Source organism: Calonectris borealis, chromosome 24 (assembly GCF_964195595.1).
Source record: "Calonectris borealis chromosome 24, bCalBor7.hap1.2, whole genome shotgun sequence".
NCBI classification, from domain to species: Eukaryota; Metazoa; Chordata; class Aves; order Procellariiformes; family Procellariidae; genus Calonectris; species Calonectris borealis.
Window position 1 is genome coordinate 1054407 of NC_134335.1, and position 13357 is coordinate 1067763.

At 70.6% G+C, this 13357-nt stretch overlaps 5 protein-coding genes across 13 annotated transcripts in view; 1 reads left to right on the top strand and 4 right to left on the bottom strand.

Moving 5' to 3' along the window:
• Positions 1–16: 16 nt before the first annotated feature.
• APOA5 (apolipoprotein A5) lies at positions 17–1833 on the bottom strand. Its single transcript, XM_075172814.1, has 3 exons — positions 1511–1833; positions 1271–1382; positions 17–1034 (listed from the first exon to the last, which is right to left on the bottom strand). Exons 1-3 carry the CDS (start codon positions 1557–1559, stop codon positions 122–124), a joined length of 1074 nt encoding a protein of 357 aa, XP_075028915.1. The 5' UTR covers positions 1560–1833; the 3' UTR covers positions 17–121.
• A 1527-nt stretch (positions 1834–3360) lies between these two features.
• Positions 3361–4949, bottom strand: APOA4 (apolipoprotein A4). The gene is made up of 4 exons (XM_075172677.1): positions 4916–4949; positions 4742–4808; positions 4504–4630; positions 3361–4399 (listed from the first exon to the last, which is right to left on the bottom strand). Exons 2-4 carry the CDS (start codon positions 4788–4790, stop codon positions 3472–3474), a joined length of 1104 nt encoding a protein of 367 aa, XP_075028778.1. The 5' UTR covers positions 4791–4808; positions 4916–4949; the 3' UTR covers positions 3361–3471.
• Positions 4950–6035: 1086 nt separating this feature from the next.
• On the top strand, positions 6036–6987 carry APOC3 (apolipoprotein C3). The gene is made up of 4 exons (XM_075172704.1): positions 6036–6284; positions 6407–6466; positions 6577–6703; positions 6806–6987. The coding sequence occupies exons 2-4, from the start codon at positions 6409–6411 to the stop codon at positions 6900–6902; spliced, it is 282 nt and encodes a 93-aa protein (XP_075028805.1). The 5' UTR covers positions 6036–6284; positions 6407–6408; the 3' UTR covers positions 6903–6987.
• A 441-nt stretch (positions 6988–7428) lies between these two features.
• On the bottom strand, positions 7429–9549 carry APOA1 (apolipoprotein A1). Its single transcript, XM_075172815.1, has 4 exons — positions 9088–9549; positions 8804–8859; positions 8371–8524; positions 7429–8293 (listed from the first exon to the last, which is right to left on the bottom strand). The coding sequence occupies exons 2-4, from the start codon at positions 8844–8846 to the stop codon at positions 7696–7698; spliced, it is 795 nt and encodes a 264-aa protein (XP_075028916.1). The 5' UTR covers positions 8847–8859; positions 9088–9549; the 3' UTR covers positions 7429–7695.
• A 1323-nt stretch (positions 9550–10872) lies between these two features.
• The window catches only part of SIK3 (SIK family kinase 3), a 170689-nt gene continuing 168204 nt past the window's right edge, over positions 10873–13357 (bottom strand). For 8 of the 9 annotated variants that reach the window (XM_075172845.1, XM_075172843.1, XM_075172842.1 and 5 more), the window contains 2 exons: positions 13141–13308; positions 10873–12777 (listed from right to left, as the gene is read on the bottom strand). In XM_075172845.1, coding sequence (XP_075028946.1) covers positions 13151–13308 — 158 coding nt within the window. In that variant the 3' untranslated portion in view covers positions 10873–12777; positions 13141–13150. Of the gene's footprint in view, positions 12778–13140; positions 13309–13357 lie in introns of those variants that run through there. The other variant, XR_012677138.1, reaches the window with a different exon arrangement.

The following is a 13357-nucleotide window of genomic DNA, read 5'->3' on the forward strand; positions in this document are numbered from 1 at the left end:
GTGAGGCGGCGGCGAGGCCGGGCCCGGTCCCCGATGGCGGCGCCTTTATTGCGGTTCAGCTTGACCGAGCCGGCCCCGCCCCGCCCGGCCCCGCCGCCCCCCGCCGCCGCCCCCCGGCCCCTCAGCGGGCCTCGCCGCCCCGCTCGCTCAGGCTGTGCGCCAGGTCCCTCCAGAGGGCGTCCAGGCGGGCGTGCAGGTCCTCCACGGGGGGCGGGCCGTCCTGCGGGTCCCCCGGGTGGGAGGGCCGGGCGGAGAGCTTCCGCCTCATCTCCTCCGTCTCCTGGTCGAGGGCCCGGGTGAAGTCCTGGATCTGGAGGTGGGTGTCCCTCCGGAACTCCTCCACCCGCCGCTGCACCTCCCGGGCCAGCTCCTCCCCGTAGCGGTGCGGGGGGGCCGGCGGCTCCCGCGGGCTGCCGGGGTGGAGGCGCAGCTTGGCCTTGAGCTGCTCCAGGTTCCGCTGGATCTTCTGGTGGAGGTCCCTCGCGTTCTGCGTCAGCTTGGCGGAGAGCTCCTGGATGTGCTGGTTGAGCTGCTCCGGGCTGGCCTGGGCGTGAGGGGCCACGCTCCTGTGCAGCTCCTCCACGTTGCGGTGGATCTCGGTCACCAGCCGGTCCGCGTAGGGGTGGAAAATGTCCTTCACCTGGTCGGTGTGGAACGCGATCTTGTCGGCGTAATGGGCCATGAACCTCTGGACCTCGTCCGCGCCCTCCAGGAGCTGAGCCGTCACCTCCCGGCTGGGCATGAGGTGCCGCCGGAGCTCCCGGGCTCTCAGGGACACCTGGTCCAGCAGCTCCTCCGTGAACGGCTGCAGCCGGTAGCGGAGGTCTTCCAGGTGCTTGCCGACCTTGTGGTGGACCTCGTCCACGTACGGGGACAGTTTCACCCTCAGGCTCTCCAGCTCTTTCCTGAGGAGCTTCCGCAGGCTGTCCGAGTCGCCGTAGAGCCGGGGCTGGAGGCCTCTGTTGAGGGGCGCCAGCTTCTCCAGGAAGTTTCCCACGTAGCTGACCCCATCCTGGATACTTTCCTTCAGGTTTCTGCACGAGACAGCAGATGTCGTTACTGAGCGCCCCGACTTACCGCAGCATCTCCGCTGTGCCCCAACACCCCCCTAATAAAAGCTGCTGCCAGCCGCGAGGGCCGTTCCCGGGAGCTTTTCTCTCCCCGGGGAAAGCGAAGCGGGGGCCGGCGCGTGCTGGTGGGCCCTGGGGGGAGCTTGCGGAGGGACCCGGGACGGGCGCCGCCGGGCCAGCCCCCGGAGCGACGTACTCACACGATGTCCCTGCCCAGCTTGCTGCTCTGGCCGCGCTCCGGGCTGTCCTTGTCGCTCGTCAGCTGGCTGAGGTAGTCCCAGAAGCCGCTCCTGGCCGGCTCGGCCGGCGACGCTGTGGGGCGGGAGGGCAGCGGTTAGCGGGGCGGCCGTGGCGCGGCCCACCCCGGGCTCTGCCCTCCCGCCCAGCCCGCGTCCCGGCTCTGCCCCGTCCCCGAGCGAGCTCCTCCGCTCGGCACCCACCCGGTAAGGTGGCCAGGAGGATGAGGAGGAGCGCAGCCTTCGGAGGCATGGTCTGCCAGGCCGGCGTGCCGCCGCGCTGCGGGGGGAGAGAGCAGAGGAGCGCGTTAGCTCACGCCGCGGGGCGGGTCTCCTCCCTGAGCGCTCACAGGTCGGTGGTCCCTGCGCTTCACCCCCCCCGCCTGCTTTCCACAGGGACCTCGCTCCTGGCGTCCCCGTAACGCAACCGGCGCGCAGGTGAAATGACGCCCGGCTCCTCCGGCCGGGGCGAAACCGGGCGCGAGGTGCCCCTGCCCGCGCTGGCTCGGCGGGGCTGCCCCCCGCCCCTCACCTGGCTCCTGGTGGCCTCCCGTGTCCCTCCTGCCGGGAGCCGGCCCGCGGCTCCCTTTATATCCGCCCGGCGGGAGGCAGAGGGGCGCGGGCGATAAGGCGCATCCGCAGGGGTAGGCTTTTTGGACCTCACTCCCTGTAAACACAACGTGGAGGTCCGCGGACGTTCCTGAGAGGTGACGTGGGGGCCGGTTATCTGACCGCCGGCTGCCCCTTCGCCTGCCCCACGCCGCTCCCGTCCCACCGCCCCGGCCAGCCTGACCTCGCGGCGGCCGCCGGCAGCCTTAACCCCCTCGGGGCTGCGAGGCTGCGCTGCCCTGCCCCTCCCCGAGCATCTCCCGGGCAGAGATGTGGCGCCGGCGCTGCCCGAACGCCGGCCGGCCGCCGTCCCGCTGGATCAGCCCTTGTTTTCCCTGCGATAAGGGAGCCCTGGTGCTGGCGTGGCAGAGCGAACGGTGGGTGGGAGCTGCCGGGGTGGCGAGGGGGTGCAGAGCAGCGGGACGGGGACGGGGAAACCGGCTGCGGCTCACTGGCAGGCGGCTCCTGTCCTCTGGGCTTGCAGCCCAAACCGGGAAAGGGAGCCCGGACCCCCGGGATGGGTCCGGGGGGGTGCGGGAGGACGAGCCCGGCTCTGGCTGTGCCAGGGAAGGGTGAAACGAGCACCGTGGGTGAGCGTGTCTGCAACCCGGGCAAGAGAGCGCACCTTCCACGTGGGCTGCCTGCTTGCGACCCGCCAGCCGCCCGGCCCCGCTTCCCGCCGGGATCCCAAACCTGCCGCGTTTTGGCCTATTTCCTCTGCGAGTTGCCTTCCCCCCGGAAAAAAAATGGCAACGTTTTCAGCTGGGGCCTCACCCCCCTGAAGAGTGCCGGCTGCTGATGCCAGGCTTTTAAATCCGGGCAGCGCTGCAACGTTTGCGCTGAAGCAACCCAGCAAACGGGGACCCACTGGGAGCGTCGTCTCCCACGGGGCTGGGGTGCGGGGCTGGGGTGCGGGCTCCCCGCGGCGGAGGGCAAAGTCCAGCGCGCCGCCGGGGTGAAACTCCGAGCGGTCGCCAGCGCTCCCCCAGCACCAAAGTCCGCTCTGCTCCCTCGCCCGTGCGGACGCGCGGGGTTGCCCCCTGCGGCCCCGGCCGCGCTCCCGTCCGGCGGCTCCTGCCGCTGCAGCCCATGCGGGAAATCCCTCCGTCCATGGGGCCGGTCCTCGCGGGGGACAAGGGCCCTCTCCCCGCCCGCCCGAGCCCCGCTGCGTCTGGCCACGGTCCCCGCAGGGCCGGGGGCTGGGGGGATGAGGTGAGGACGCTCGGCCGTGCACCGGGACCCTGCCGGAGCCGCCCAGCTGACGGGCTCACCAACCGCCCCCGGCCCCCGCGCGGTGCCTGCGACCCTGCGCCGGGGACCGAGACCCCCACCCGCCCGGCCCTCCCCCCCCCCGGGACCCGAACCCGAGGGTGACGCTCTCCCCGTGGAGCAGCCGGACCTGGTGCCCCAGGGTGCGGCGGGGAGGACGGACACAGACCAGCACGTGCATCACAAGGGGCCAGTTTATTTCTGCCGCGGGCAGCGGCCGTGAACGCTGGCGGGGCGGGGGCGCGGAGGGCCACCCCGCGCCCCCTCCCCGCGGCACTCGGGGGGGCTCAGTTCGCCGCCGGCTGGGCGGTGCTGAGGAAGGCGGCCACCTTCTCCCGCACCTCCTTCTCCAGCAGCTCCAGGTGGTCCTCCACGCCGGCGGCGCCCGAGTCCAGCCTCCCCCGCATCTCCTCCAGCCGCTCCACCAGCCGCTGCCCGAAGGCCTCGCCGAAGGGGGCTGCCTGCTGCCGGAAGGCCTCCAGGGTCTGCCCCACGCGCTCGTCCAGCTGCTGGGCCAGGGGGGCCAGCCGCTGCCGCAGGCCCTCGGCGTCGCCGCCCGCCGCCTGCCGCAGCTCCTGGGCCAGCGGGCTGAGCTGGGCGCGCAGCTCCTCCGAGCTGGCGGCCAGGCGGGCGCGCAGCTCCTCCGCCGCCCGCTCCATCTGCGCCGTCAGGCTCTCCAGCTGCCGGTTGAGGCCCTCCTGCACCTCCTGGGCGTAGGGGCTGAGCCCCCGCCGCAGCTCCTCCACGCTCTGCCCCACCTGCGCCTTCAGCTCGTCGGCCAGGGGAGCCAGCCGCTCCTTCAGGCTCTCCACGCCCCCGTCGATCTGCTGCTGCAGCCGGTCGGCGTAGGGGCTGAGGGAGGCCTGGATGCTCTCGGCGTTGTCCTGCAGCCGGTCCCGCAGCTCGGCGGCGTAGGGCTCCAGCGCCCGCCGCAGCTCCCCGGCCCCGCGGTCCACCTGGGAGCGCAGCTCCTCGGCGTAGGGGCTCATCTTGGCTTGCAGCTGGCGGATGTTGGTGCCGATCTGCTGGTGCACCTCGTCGGCGTAGGGTGCCAGCTTGGCCTGCAGCTCCGCCAGCTCCCGCCGGATCTGCTCCTTCAGTCGCTGCGAGTCCTGCACCAGCCGCGCCTGCAGCTCCGTGGCGAAGGGCACCAGCCGCCGCTGCAGGTCCTCGGCGTACGAGTTGACGCTCTTCAGGTTGCTCTCCAGCAGGGTGCTGGGGAGAGGGGGGACGTCAGCACCCCGGCGCACCCACGGCCCCCTCCCCTGCCAGCGCCTCCCGGCCGCCGCCGTGCCCCCCCAGCCCGTGCCCCGGCTCACTTGAGCTGCTTGGTGATCTCGGCTTGCTGCAGCTGGTCCACCGTCTCCTTGGCATTGCTGCCCAGCTCGGTGAAGTACTTCCAGAGCACGCTGGCCACCTCGTCCGGGTTGACCTCAGCCCGTGCCCCTGCAAGCGGACGCCGGGATCAGCCCCGCTCGGCGGCTCCCCCGGGGACGTCAGGTCCCCATCCCTGCCCCGGGGCAGGCCCGCCCTCCCGGCAGCGGGGACCCGCCTCACCCGAGACCGCAAGGAGCACCAGGACAAGGGCGGCCGCCTTCGGAGACATCCTGAGGGCTGGGGGCGCCTGCAGGAGCGCAGAGCAGAGATGAAGGGAGGGCCGGGGGCCAGCAGCTCTCCCCAGCGCCAGCTCTCCCCACCAGCTCCCCCCTCCTCCCCACCGCAGCCGCTCACCTGCGCTGCCGCCGGGTGCGGGAACCTGCTGCGCCGGGGAGCGCCCGGCCGCTATTTATGCAGCCCGAGCGCCCTCGGCAGCTTCCACGCAGGCCTGTGACACAGGCCCCGGGCTTGGACTTTAGCAAGGTCGCGACGTGGAAGCGCCTGACGTGCGCGCAGCCCTGACATCACCCGCAGCCCTGCCAGCTCCCGGCGGGGTGCCAGGGGCCAGGGCAGAGAGGGGCTGGGGGTACACACGGGCACCCTGGGGCTGAGCCCCTCCTGGGGACAGGGACCCCGGGGCAGAGGTGACAGCGCACCGGGGGGGGCAGCCCCCGGCTCCACACCTCCGTGGGATGCAGCGATGGCCCCGCCAGCGCAGGCCGCGCAGTATCCAGGATGCGCGGCGCGGCAGGGCACGGGGTCTGGGGGAGGCTGCGGGGACCCATCAGCCCTGCTGCCGGCTGCGCTGTGCCGGGGATGCGCGGTGGGGCAGGACGCGGGCTCGGGGATGCTGCGACGGATGCACGGGGGCACGTGAGACTGCATGCGTGCATGCAGGATAGCATCGCTCCCTCCGAGCGCGGGCTCCTGGGGGAAGCCCTGCCACAGGGAACGGCCAGGACCCCGCAGCTGCGGGATGTCGCACCCACGTGGTGCCCTCGACCAGAGCTGGGACCCCTGTGTGTCCCGGGCCATGGCCGTCGGGCTCTCGGCACATGCCCCAGGGGTGCAGCCCGTGGCTCAGCCCACCCGCTCCCGGCTGGAGACCGGCGGTGATGCGTCACGGCGGGGGCGAAGGGCAGGGCTGGCAGGGGCAGGGATCGGCCAGGCGGCGGCCAAGGTCCAAAGAGCTGTCGTGGTGCCCTTCGGCCAGCGGGCGCAGCCCGGGCACCCACCGCCCGCCTGCGCCTCCCGGGTGGCGGCCACCCCAGCGAGGCAGCCGCACGGTGCCCCCAGGCAGAGCCAGCCCGGTGGCATCGCGCCCGGGGCCGGGGCCGGGGCCGGTGCCGCTGGATGTCACCCTTGTGCTGTGTGCGCCCACGCCGGCCCCGGGCCTGTCCCCACGGCTGCCCTCGCCGCCACGCGCCCTGCGGCGGGCACCGGGCTGGCTGCACGCGCGTGCCCACACGCAGACGCATGCGCAGGCATGCAGAGCCCCCGGCCAGCCCCCGGCAGCCTCGGTCCCCGGGGGATTTCCCAACTCCTGGCCGGGAGGCAGGCCCCTCTGCCGCAAGCCTGGCAGCGGAGCCGTCTCTGCAGACGCGCCCCCTCCCCGGCCAGCCCCACCGCCCCTGACCTTTGCACAAACACCCCCGGGGGCGGCTGCGGGGAGGGTATAAAGTGGGAGCCCGGGGCTGCCCCCGCGGAGCAGAGCCCGGCGCAGGTGAGTCGGGAAGCCCCCGGCGAGGGTCGTGCCGGGAAGGGGAGGGGGTCGGGGTCGGGACCCCCGCGGGCGTGCGGGCCCCCGCCGGCCGCCCCGCGCCACGTGCTCTGCTCTCTCCCCAGCCATGAAGGCGTCGCTCCTGCTCGTGCTCGTCTGCACGGCCGTCCTGGCGGCGGGAGCAAGTAAGGGGCGGGCGAGGGCTGCGGCGGGAGGAGGGGGACGGGGCTCAGGCTGCCGGGGGGCACAGCCCCGTGGCCCCGTCCCCACGCTCCCACGAGGCTTGTGCTTGCAGGGGCCGACGCGCCCCGCGAGCCGGAGGCGCTGGTGAGGAGGGTGCAGGAGTACGCCCAGAAAGCCTCGGCCATGGCCAAGACCGCCTTCAGCTCGGTGCAGGAGTCGGAGGCGGCTCAGCAGGCCAGGTGCCCCCCCGCCCCCCCGCCAGCCCGGGCACCCGGCCCCGCCGCTCCGCTGCCCGCGGGGAGCCCGGCCGGCGCCCCGCTCTGAGCCCCCTCCCCTTGCAGGCGATGGCTGGAGGACACCGCCGACCTGGCGAAGCAGCGGCTGGCCTGGCTGAAGGAGCAGCTGACGGAGCTCTGGAAGCGGAGGCCGGCCGCGTAGCCCCGCCGGGGGCCGGCCGGGCTGGGGTCCCCCCCGCTCCCCCCCCGCTGTCACGGTTCTTGCAATAAAGCGGCGCTGAAGCAGGCGGCTGTGGCGGCGTCACTGGGGGGGCGAGGAGGAGCATGCACCGTGGGGTGAGGAAGGGCTGGCACAAACGCCCACGCCGGGGCGCCGCTCCCTCCCGCCGGGGCAGCACGTGGCCCTGCCGGGGCGCCGGGACCCCTCGCCGTGGGGCCCGGGGTGGCGGGCGCCGGGTGCCACTCCCGCAGGCTGGGGGGACCCGGCTTCCGCAAAACCAGCCCCCGCCGCGCCGCACCGCCCCGGCAGAGCCCTTTGCGCAGGGAGAGCCGCGCGCGGGGCCGAGCCCGGCTGCACCCTGGGCAGCGCCGGGCTCGGCGGCAGGGAGAGCCCAGGGCACCCACCCCGCCAGCTCCCCCTGCCCCCCGCTCCCGCTGGAGCACCCCTCGCCCCCGGCGCTGCGTGCAGGCCGCCCCCCGCCAGCATCCACTGCAAAGACTGGGCGAGCTCCAATAACTTAAGTCGTGTTTATTTGACAAAAGGAAGGCAAAGCTGAGACCGACACCGGCTCGGGGAGGGGAGGCGGCGGGCGGGGAGGAGGGGGGTCCCCAGGGAGGACGCCCCGGGGCTGGCCTGGCCTGGGGCTCCTGCGGCCCGTCCCCGGAGCCTCCCCGGGGGGAAGCACCCTGGGCAGGGCAGGGCAGGGCAGGGGGCGGCCCCGGGGCGGCTGCGGGAGCGGGGCCGGGGTCAGTCCCTGGCCGCGCCGGCCGGCGGCTCAGGCCACGCTCTTCTGGAGGTCGTCCAGGAGGTTGATGAAGCGGGTCTTGAGGCTCTCGGCGTAGGGGGTGAGGCGCTCCTTGAAGTCCTGCACCAGGGGCGTCACCTTCTCGCGCAGGTTGCTGAGCTGCTCCACCACCTTGGCCTGGTACTCGGCGGCCTGGGGGATGCCCTTCTCCCGGATCTCCTCCAGCTTCTGGCTCAGCTTCTGCCGCAGCTCGTCGCTGTAGGGCGCCAGGTTCTTGCGCAGCTCCTCCACGTGCCCGCGCAGGCGGTCCCGCGCCTCCTCGGCCACGGGGGTCAGCTTCTCCTGCATCAGCTCCACCTTCTGCTTGGTGAGCTCCTTCAGCTCCTGGGCCACGGGCGCCAGGCGCTGGCGGTACTGCTCCAGCTCCTCCGTCCACTTGGCGGAGAACTGGTCCAGGAAGGGCCGGATCTTCTCCTTCACCTCCTCCAGGTCCTTGGTCAGCTCCTGGCGCAGGGCCTCCGTGTCCTTCAGCCACATCTCCCGCACCTCCTTGTAGTAGGGGGCCATGTCCTCCCGCAGCTTGGCGGCGGCTGCGCCCAGCGTGTCCAGGTTGTCGGCCAGCTTCAGGCTGCGGGGAGCGGCGGGACGTCACGCACGGCGCCCGGGGACCCCCCGCCGCCCCCCGCCACGCGCCCCCCCACTTACTCCAGCTGTTTGCCCACGGCGGAGGACTCGAACTGGGCGATGGCATCCTTCCCGCTGGCCTTCACCGTCTCCAGGTACACCTCCACCATGTCCTTGAGGCGCTCCAGGGGCGCCTGGGGTTCGTCATGCTGCCAGAAGTAGCGGGCCTGGGTGCCTGCGGGGAGAGCCCGGCGCGCTCAGGACAGACTGCCCGGCGGGACCGCGGCGGGGGCGGCTCAGCCCCGCCGCCCCGCCCGCCGCTGCCCCGGGACCTGCCCGGCTCGGCGGGGAGCGGGGAGCCGCTTGGCTGCAGCCTGACTTGCAAAGCGCTTCGGAAGCCGGGCGCTTCCAGCAGCGCTCGCGTCGGGCTCGGCTGCCCCGTCCCGCGGGGATCTGCAGCTGCTGCCGCCCCGGCCCCGGCCCCGGCCCCGGCCCCGGCGCCGTTTGGACCTACCCGTCAGGCAGAGCAGGGCGAGGGCCACCACCGCGGCTCTCATCTTCGCGCTGAACCTGGGGGCAGAGCAAGAGAGTTGGGTGCAGGGAGCCCCGGCGCGCCCCAGCGCGAAGCGAGCCCCCGCCCCGGCACGAGGGGTCCCCGCTGGCGCCGCGGGCGAAGCCTGCGGGACGGGCGCCGGCGCTGGCTCCCTGCCCGCGCCGCCGCGTCCCAGGAGCGGCAGGACTCTGGCCCCCGCGGTGCTGCGGGGGCTCGGGAGCCGCTGGCGCAGCCCGGGCTCTTACCGGCTCTCTCCTGCCGCTGCCGTGCTGTCGGTCGTCCCGTCTGAGCCGGCCGCGTCCCCACCGCCGCTATTTATGCAGGAGGGGGCAGTTCCCGCCGGAGATAAGCTTGCGCTGCAGCCCAAGAAATCGCTCCCCGGCGCGGGCGATGTGGCGCGTGGAGTTCAAGGATCGCGCGCGCGGGCCAGCGCCGAGGAGCGCCGGCTTGGCAGGGGCGGCGAGCAAACAGGAGCTCCCCGCGGGACGCGGCTCGCCGGCCAAGGAGCCTGTTTACGCTCGCGGTGACCCAGATTCCTGCTCGCTGCTGCGGCCTCGCCGGGGCCTCTCGGCAGCCCCCGGGGATTGGCCGGCAGCCCAGGGACGAGGTTTATACCCGCAGGGATTTGGCCCGCCGTACCCAGACCCCTCGTCCTCCGCTCGCCACCGCTCTGGGCCTCTGTCCCATCCTGCCCTGGGCCGGCGAGACCCACGCTGCGCACATCACCCCCTTTTCCCAGAGCGTCCCCCGTGCGCGCTGGCGCCAGCCCTCGCCGGGGACCCGGGCAGCGAAGCAAAAGCTCCGCCTGGAGCAGACACCGGCCTGGCCACGGCGCCCCGCCACGGCCACCCCAAAACCTCCCCTCAGCCCGAAGCCGCCCTGCAGCCAAACCGAGGTGCTGCCCCGTCCCACTGCCACCAGCCCGCAGGCACCGACGCACGGGGCCGAGCCCGGGTGAAGCCGCCTGGCAAGAGGCGACAGGGGAGAAAGGGGGCACGTCCCCCGCCAGCGCTGCAGAGGAGCGCGCGGGCAGCAGGAGGGGCTGGTTAGCGCCCCGGGGAAGCTGCCCGCTGCTACAGGGGAGCAACGCTCCCTGCTTGCCGGCAGCACCGGCCCTCTGCGGCCCCCAGCCCAGGCTGGCTCGCTGGGCGCTGCGTCGGCATCCCCCTCCCCTGCGGTGCTGCAGCGTGCTGGAGGCACGGCTCCCTTCCCGCGCCTCTCCTCCCCAGCCCCCAGCCTCGGCTGTTCCCCCCCGGAGCCGCCCCGCTCCCGGGAAAGCCCGGCTTCGGAAGGACGGGCTTGAAACGCGGGATGGCTCTGCAAGGCCGCCCCTCCCCGCCCGCAGCGGGACAGGGAAGGAGGCAGCTGACGCAGCTGGTTCTCCTGAGGGGGGAGAGCAGGGCGGGCAGGGAGCTCTGCAGCACCCCCGGCCCAGGCAGGCTCCCGGGGCCCCTCGGGGCTCCGGCTGGGCTCTCAGAGGCGAGAAACTGGGCCGGGAAGCAGGCAGCAGCGACCCCGGCGGCGCAACGGGCAGGAGGGAGCGGGGCGAAGCCGAGGTGCGCACCGCCCGGTCGTGACAAGCCTGGGCGGGCAGCGCTGGAGCAGGAGCCGGGCTCGGGCAGGGAAGCGCCGCGGGGTGCTCAGGGCCCCTCTCCCCTCAGCAGAGCCGGGAGCAGCGGCTCCGGCGGGGGCTGACGAGTGAAACCCGCCGCAGCTGCACAGGCATCCTCCGCATGATGAGTCAGGCGCCGCCGGGCTCCGGCAGCGGAGGCCCTGCCGCTGCGCGGGGGCTGGGCAGAGCAGCCGGGGGCTTGGGGAAACCCTACGGCAGCTGCCGGAGCCAGCGGCACCACGGCGGCCGTGCCCCCGCGGCGGAGGGGCCGCTCTGGGGACGGAGCGAGGACAGGGCGGCTCCGCAGGGAGCGCGGCCGCGCCGCCGCACCTTGAGCTTTCGCCCCCGGCCGCCCCGAGCGCCGAGGCTGTTCGCCTCCGCAGCGGGCGTTGAGCAACACGGCAAACAGGAGACCAGGGAAGATCATAATCATGGTTTTATTTGTCATGATCCCACTGTCCAACTAATTGACTAGTTGCAAGTGACCCACAAAAAATGGACTGAAGATTTACTGAAACTTTTTTAGTCCAACGTAAATGAGGAAGAAAAAAATACTTCTGACATTTCCAAAAAACAGAAATAATAGCAAAGTATATTAATATACATTCAACATATACTGCGCGTATTGATTACTACAATACAAAGCAATGATAAAAAAAAGTGTGATACTGCGAAATGGCACGGTTAAGCGAGTCCCTGCTGTTTCGGATGCTTGCTGTAGGGTGGCCGTCGACTCTCCCAGAAATACAGTGTCATGTAAACAAAAGGAAAACGAACCGAAGGTACAGAGCGAAAGGCTTTCAGTGTTTCCCGCTCAGGCCCCGCCTGGCTCCCCGCGTCCCCCCGAGCCCGCAGGCGCCGGGTGAGGAAACGCAAGCGGCTGGCGGCGCCCCGGCAAAGCCGCGCGGCCCCGGGAGGCCGGCGGGCGCGCCGGCCTGGGCGATGCCCCTCGGCAGCTGCGGCGCGTCTCTCCTCTCCGGTTTTGGGGATGGCGGAGCCGGTTAGCGTTGCTTTCCCGGGGCAGGGGAGCAGGGGGAGGCCGGGACGAGGCAGGGGTACGGATAGCAAAGTCACCTCTGCCGTGCTGGTTTCACACTTCCTTCTGTGCAAATTCAGGAGGGCTGGGTCGATTTTTCCTTTTTTAAAAAATATTCCAGAAAAGTGTCAATACGAAGAATTTGAGCTGTAGCTTGTAAAGTCCCAAAGGCAATGACGACACCAAGCGCTCCCGAGCCCCGGCTGGGGGGCGGCTTCACGCTCTGCCCGTCAAGGAGAGGATGGAAAGAAGGACAAAGAAGAGATCTATGCACGTCTGAACTGTATAAAGGAGAATACCACTGTCGCCACTGGCACGAGAGAGAAAACCAGTCACAAGTACAATGTCATCAAAAGAAATAAAATACTTTGAACAAAAGGTGCAAGTCACAATTCATATAGAACAGAATCTAGTTAAAAATTTCTCTCAAACAGAAATTCCTTTTGCCTTTTATTAATAACAATAATAATAAAACAACATTTACCAAAAAACAATCCCTACGTGATCAGGAGGAGAAGCTAAGAAAACAAAGAAAAATCTGTCTTCCCTACATTAAGCCAGGAAAAAGAAAAACAACCCCAGTCGTATGCGGATTTGAAAAGAAAAGGCTGGGGGGGAGGAGGTGATCCTTTCAGCACACCGACAAACGGAGAGAGGGAACAGAAGCAGACGAAGATGAGACAAGAAGCGTATTGCACCAGGGGTGGGTGTTCCCCGCCGGCCGGCCGGCCGGTCGGAGCCCCGGGGGGGACGCGCGATCTGCTGCCGGGGCACGGGAAGGGCCGCGGCCGGGCTGGCTCCGTCCTCGCCCCCGCCAGCGCTGCCAGGCTCGGGGCACGCTGGGCCCCTCCCCAGCGCAAAGGGTTGGAGCGTGGCAGGGCAGCGCGGCCCCCGGATCCCACCGGACCCCTGCTCCGCTCCCCGCCAGGGCGGGCGCCAGGGAGGCGGCGGTCCCCTCCGCTGGCTGTGCCGAGAGCCGGAGCGGCCCCCGGGCCGCGGGGCCCTGGTCAGTAAAAGCCCTCCAAACCAGACTCAGTGCTCAGGCTCCGCGAACCCTCTGCCAACGTGCGGGACTCGGGTTCTCTGGTTATTTCTGTGACAGCTGGAGTTACAGGCAAATATGGCAAAAATGAAAGAAACCAAAGGAACGACACACTGGATGAACTGATTATGAGGAAAGGGGCCATGGTATTCCAGTTAGTCAGAAATACTACGGCAATTTGGCGCAATGCTGCTAGATACTGTTGGTTTAAAATGGACCTTTCGTTTCAAAGCTGGACGTAAAACCTGCAGGAGAGAGAAGAAGCAGAGATGTTAGGACCCGCCAGAGAATGGCAATTCCGCTTCCGCAGCCCTCCACCGCATTCCCACTCCGGACCCGCAAGCGACGCCCCAGGAGGGAGACCCCGCCGACGCACCGGGGCTCTGGAAGAGCAGCGAAGGCCTGGAAGGAGGGGTGCTGCCCCTGAACGAACAGGGGGGACGCAGACAGCCACCAGTGCGGAAGCTCAGAGCTGATGGTGTCTCCCCCCTCGGAGCAGGGGGCAAGGAAGGAGACACAGGCGGAAGTCAGGCCAACGGGCCGTTGGGTCCGCCATCGAGGCAACCCTCGGCGTGCGGCTGGGAAGAGAAGGACGCTCGAATACTCACTCCCTCCTGGTTACACCCCTGCCTGCTCCATCCCAAAGGGCACCTCCGGGTGCTTGTAGCTCAGTAGGACGTCGGTAATACATGTCGATGGGTAACAGGAGGTGTTTAGATGCTGGTTGCCATCGCCTAGGTTGGGATGCTCTTGACCTTCCAAACTCCCCCCGCATTCTGTGAGGTCAAAGAACAACATCCGAGTCTGCACAAGGAGCACTAAGGA

Coding starts and splice junctions, on each gene's coding strand:
- APOA5 (XM_075172814.1), bottom strand. CDS start 1,559: ATGCCTCCGAAGGCTGCGCTCCTCCTCATCCTCCTGGCCACCTTACCG. Junction 1,383..1,510: donor CCTCCTGGCCACCTTACCGG/GTGGGTGCCGAG, acceptor CCCGCCCCACAG/CGTCGCCGGCCGAGCCGGCC. Junction 1,035..1,270: donor AAGCTGGGCAGGGACATCGT/GTGAGTACGTCG, acceptor TGTCTCGTGCAG/AAACCTGAAGGAAAGTATCC.
- APOA4 (XM_075172677.1), bottom strand. CDS start 4,790: ATGTCTCCGAAGGCGGCCGCCCTTGTCCTGGTGCTCCTTGCGGTCTCG. Junction 4,631..4,741: donor GGTGCTCCTTGCGGTCTCGG/GTGAGGCGGGTC, acceptor GTCCGCTTGCAG/GGGCACGGGCTGAGGTCAAC. Junction 4,400..4,503: donor GAGATCACCAAGCAGCTCAA/GTGAGCCGGGGC, acceptor CCCTCTCCCCAG/CACCCTGCTGGAGAGCAACC.
- APOC3 (XM_075172704.1), top strand. CDS start 6,409: ATGAAGGCGTCGCTCCTGCTCGTGCTCGTCTGCACGGCCGTCCTGGCG. Junction 6,467..6,576: donor CGTCCTGGCGGCGGGAGCAA/GTAAGGGGCGGG, acceptor TTGTGCTTGCAG/GGGCCGACGCGCCCCGCGAG. Junction 6,704..6,805: donor GAGGCGGCTCAGCAGGCCAG/GTGCCCCCCCGC, acceptor CTCCCCTTGCAG/GCGATGGCTGGAGGACACCG.
- APOA1 (XM_075172815.1), bottom strand. CDS start 8,846: ATGAGAGCCGCGGTGGTGGCCCTCGCCCTGCTCTGCCTGACGG. Junction 8,525..8,803: donor CGCCCTGCTCTGCCTGACGG/GTAGGTCCAAAC, acceptor CTCTCCCCGCAG/GCACCCAGGCCCGCTACTTC. Junction 8,294..8,370: donor GCCGTGGGCAAACAGCTGGA/GTAAGTGGGGGG, acceptor CGCTCCCCGCAG/CCTGAAGCTGGCCGACAACC.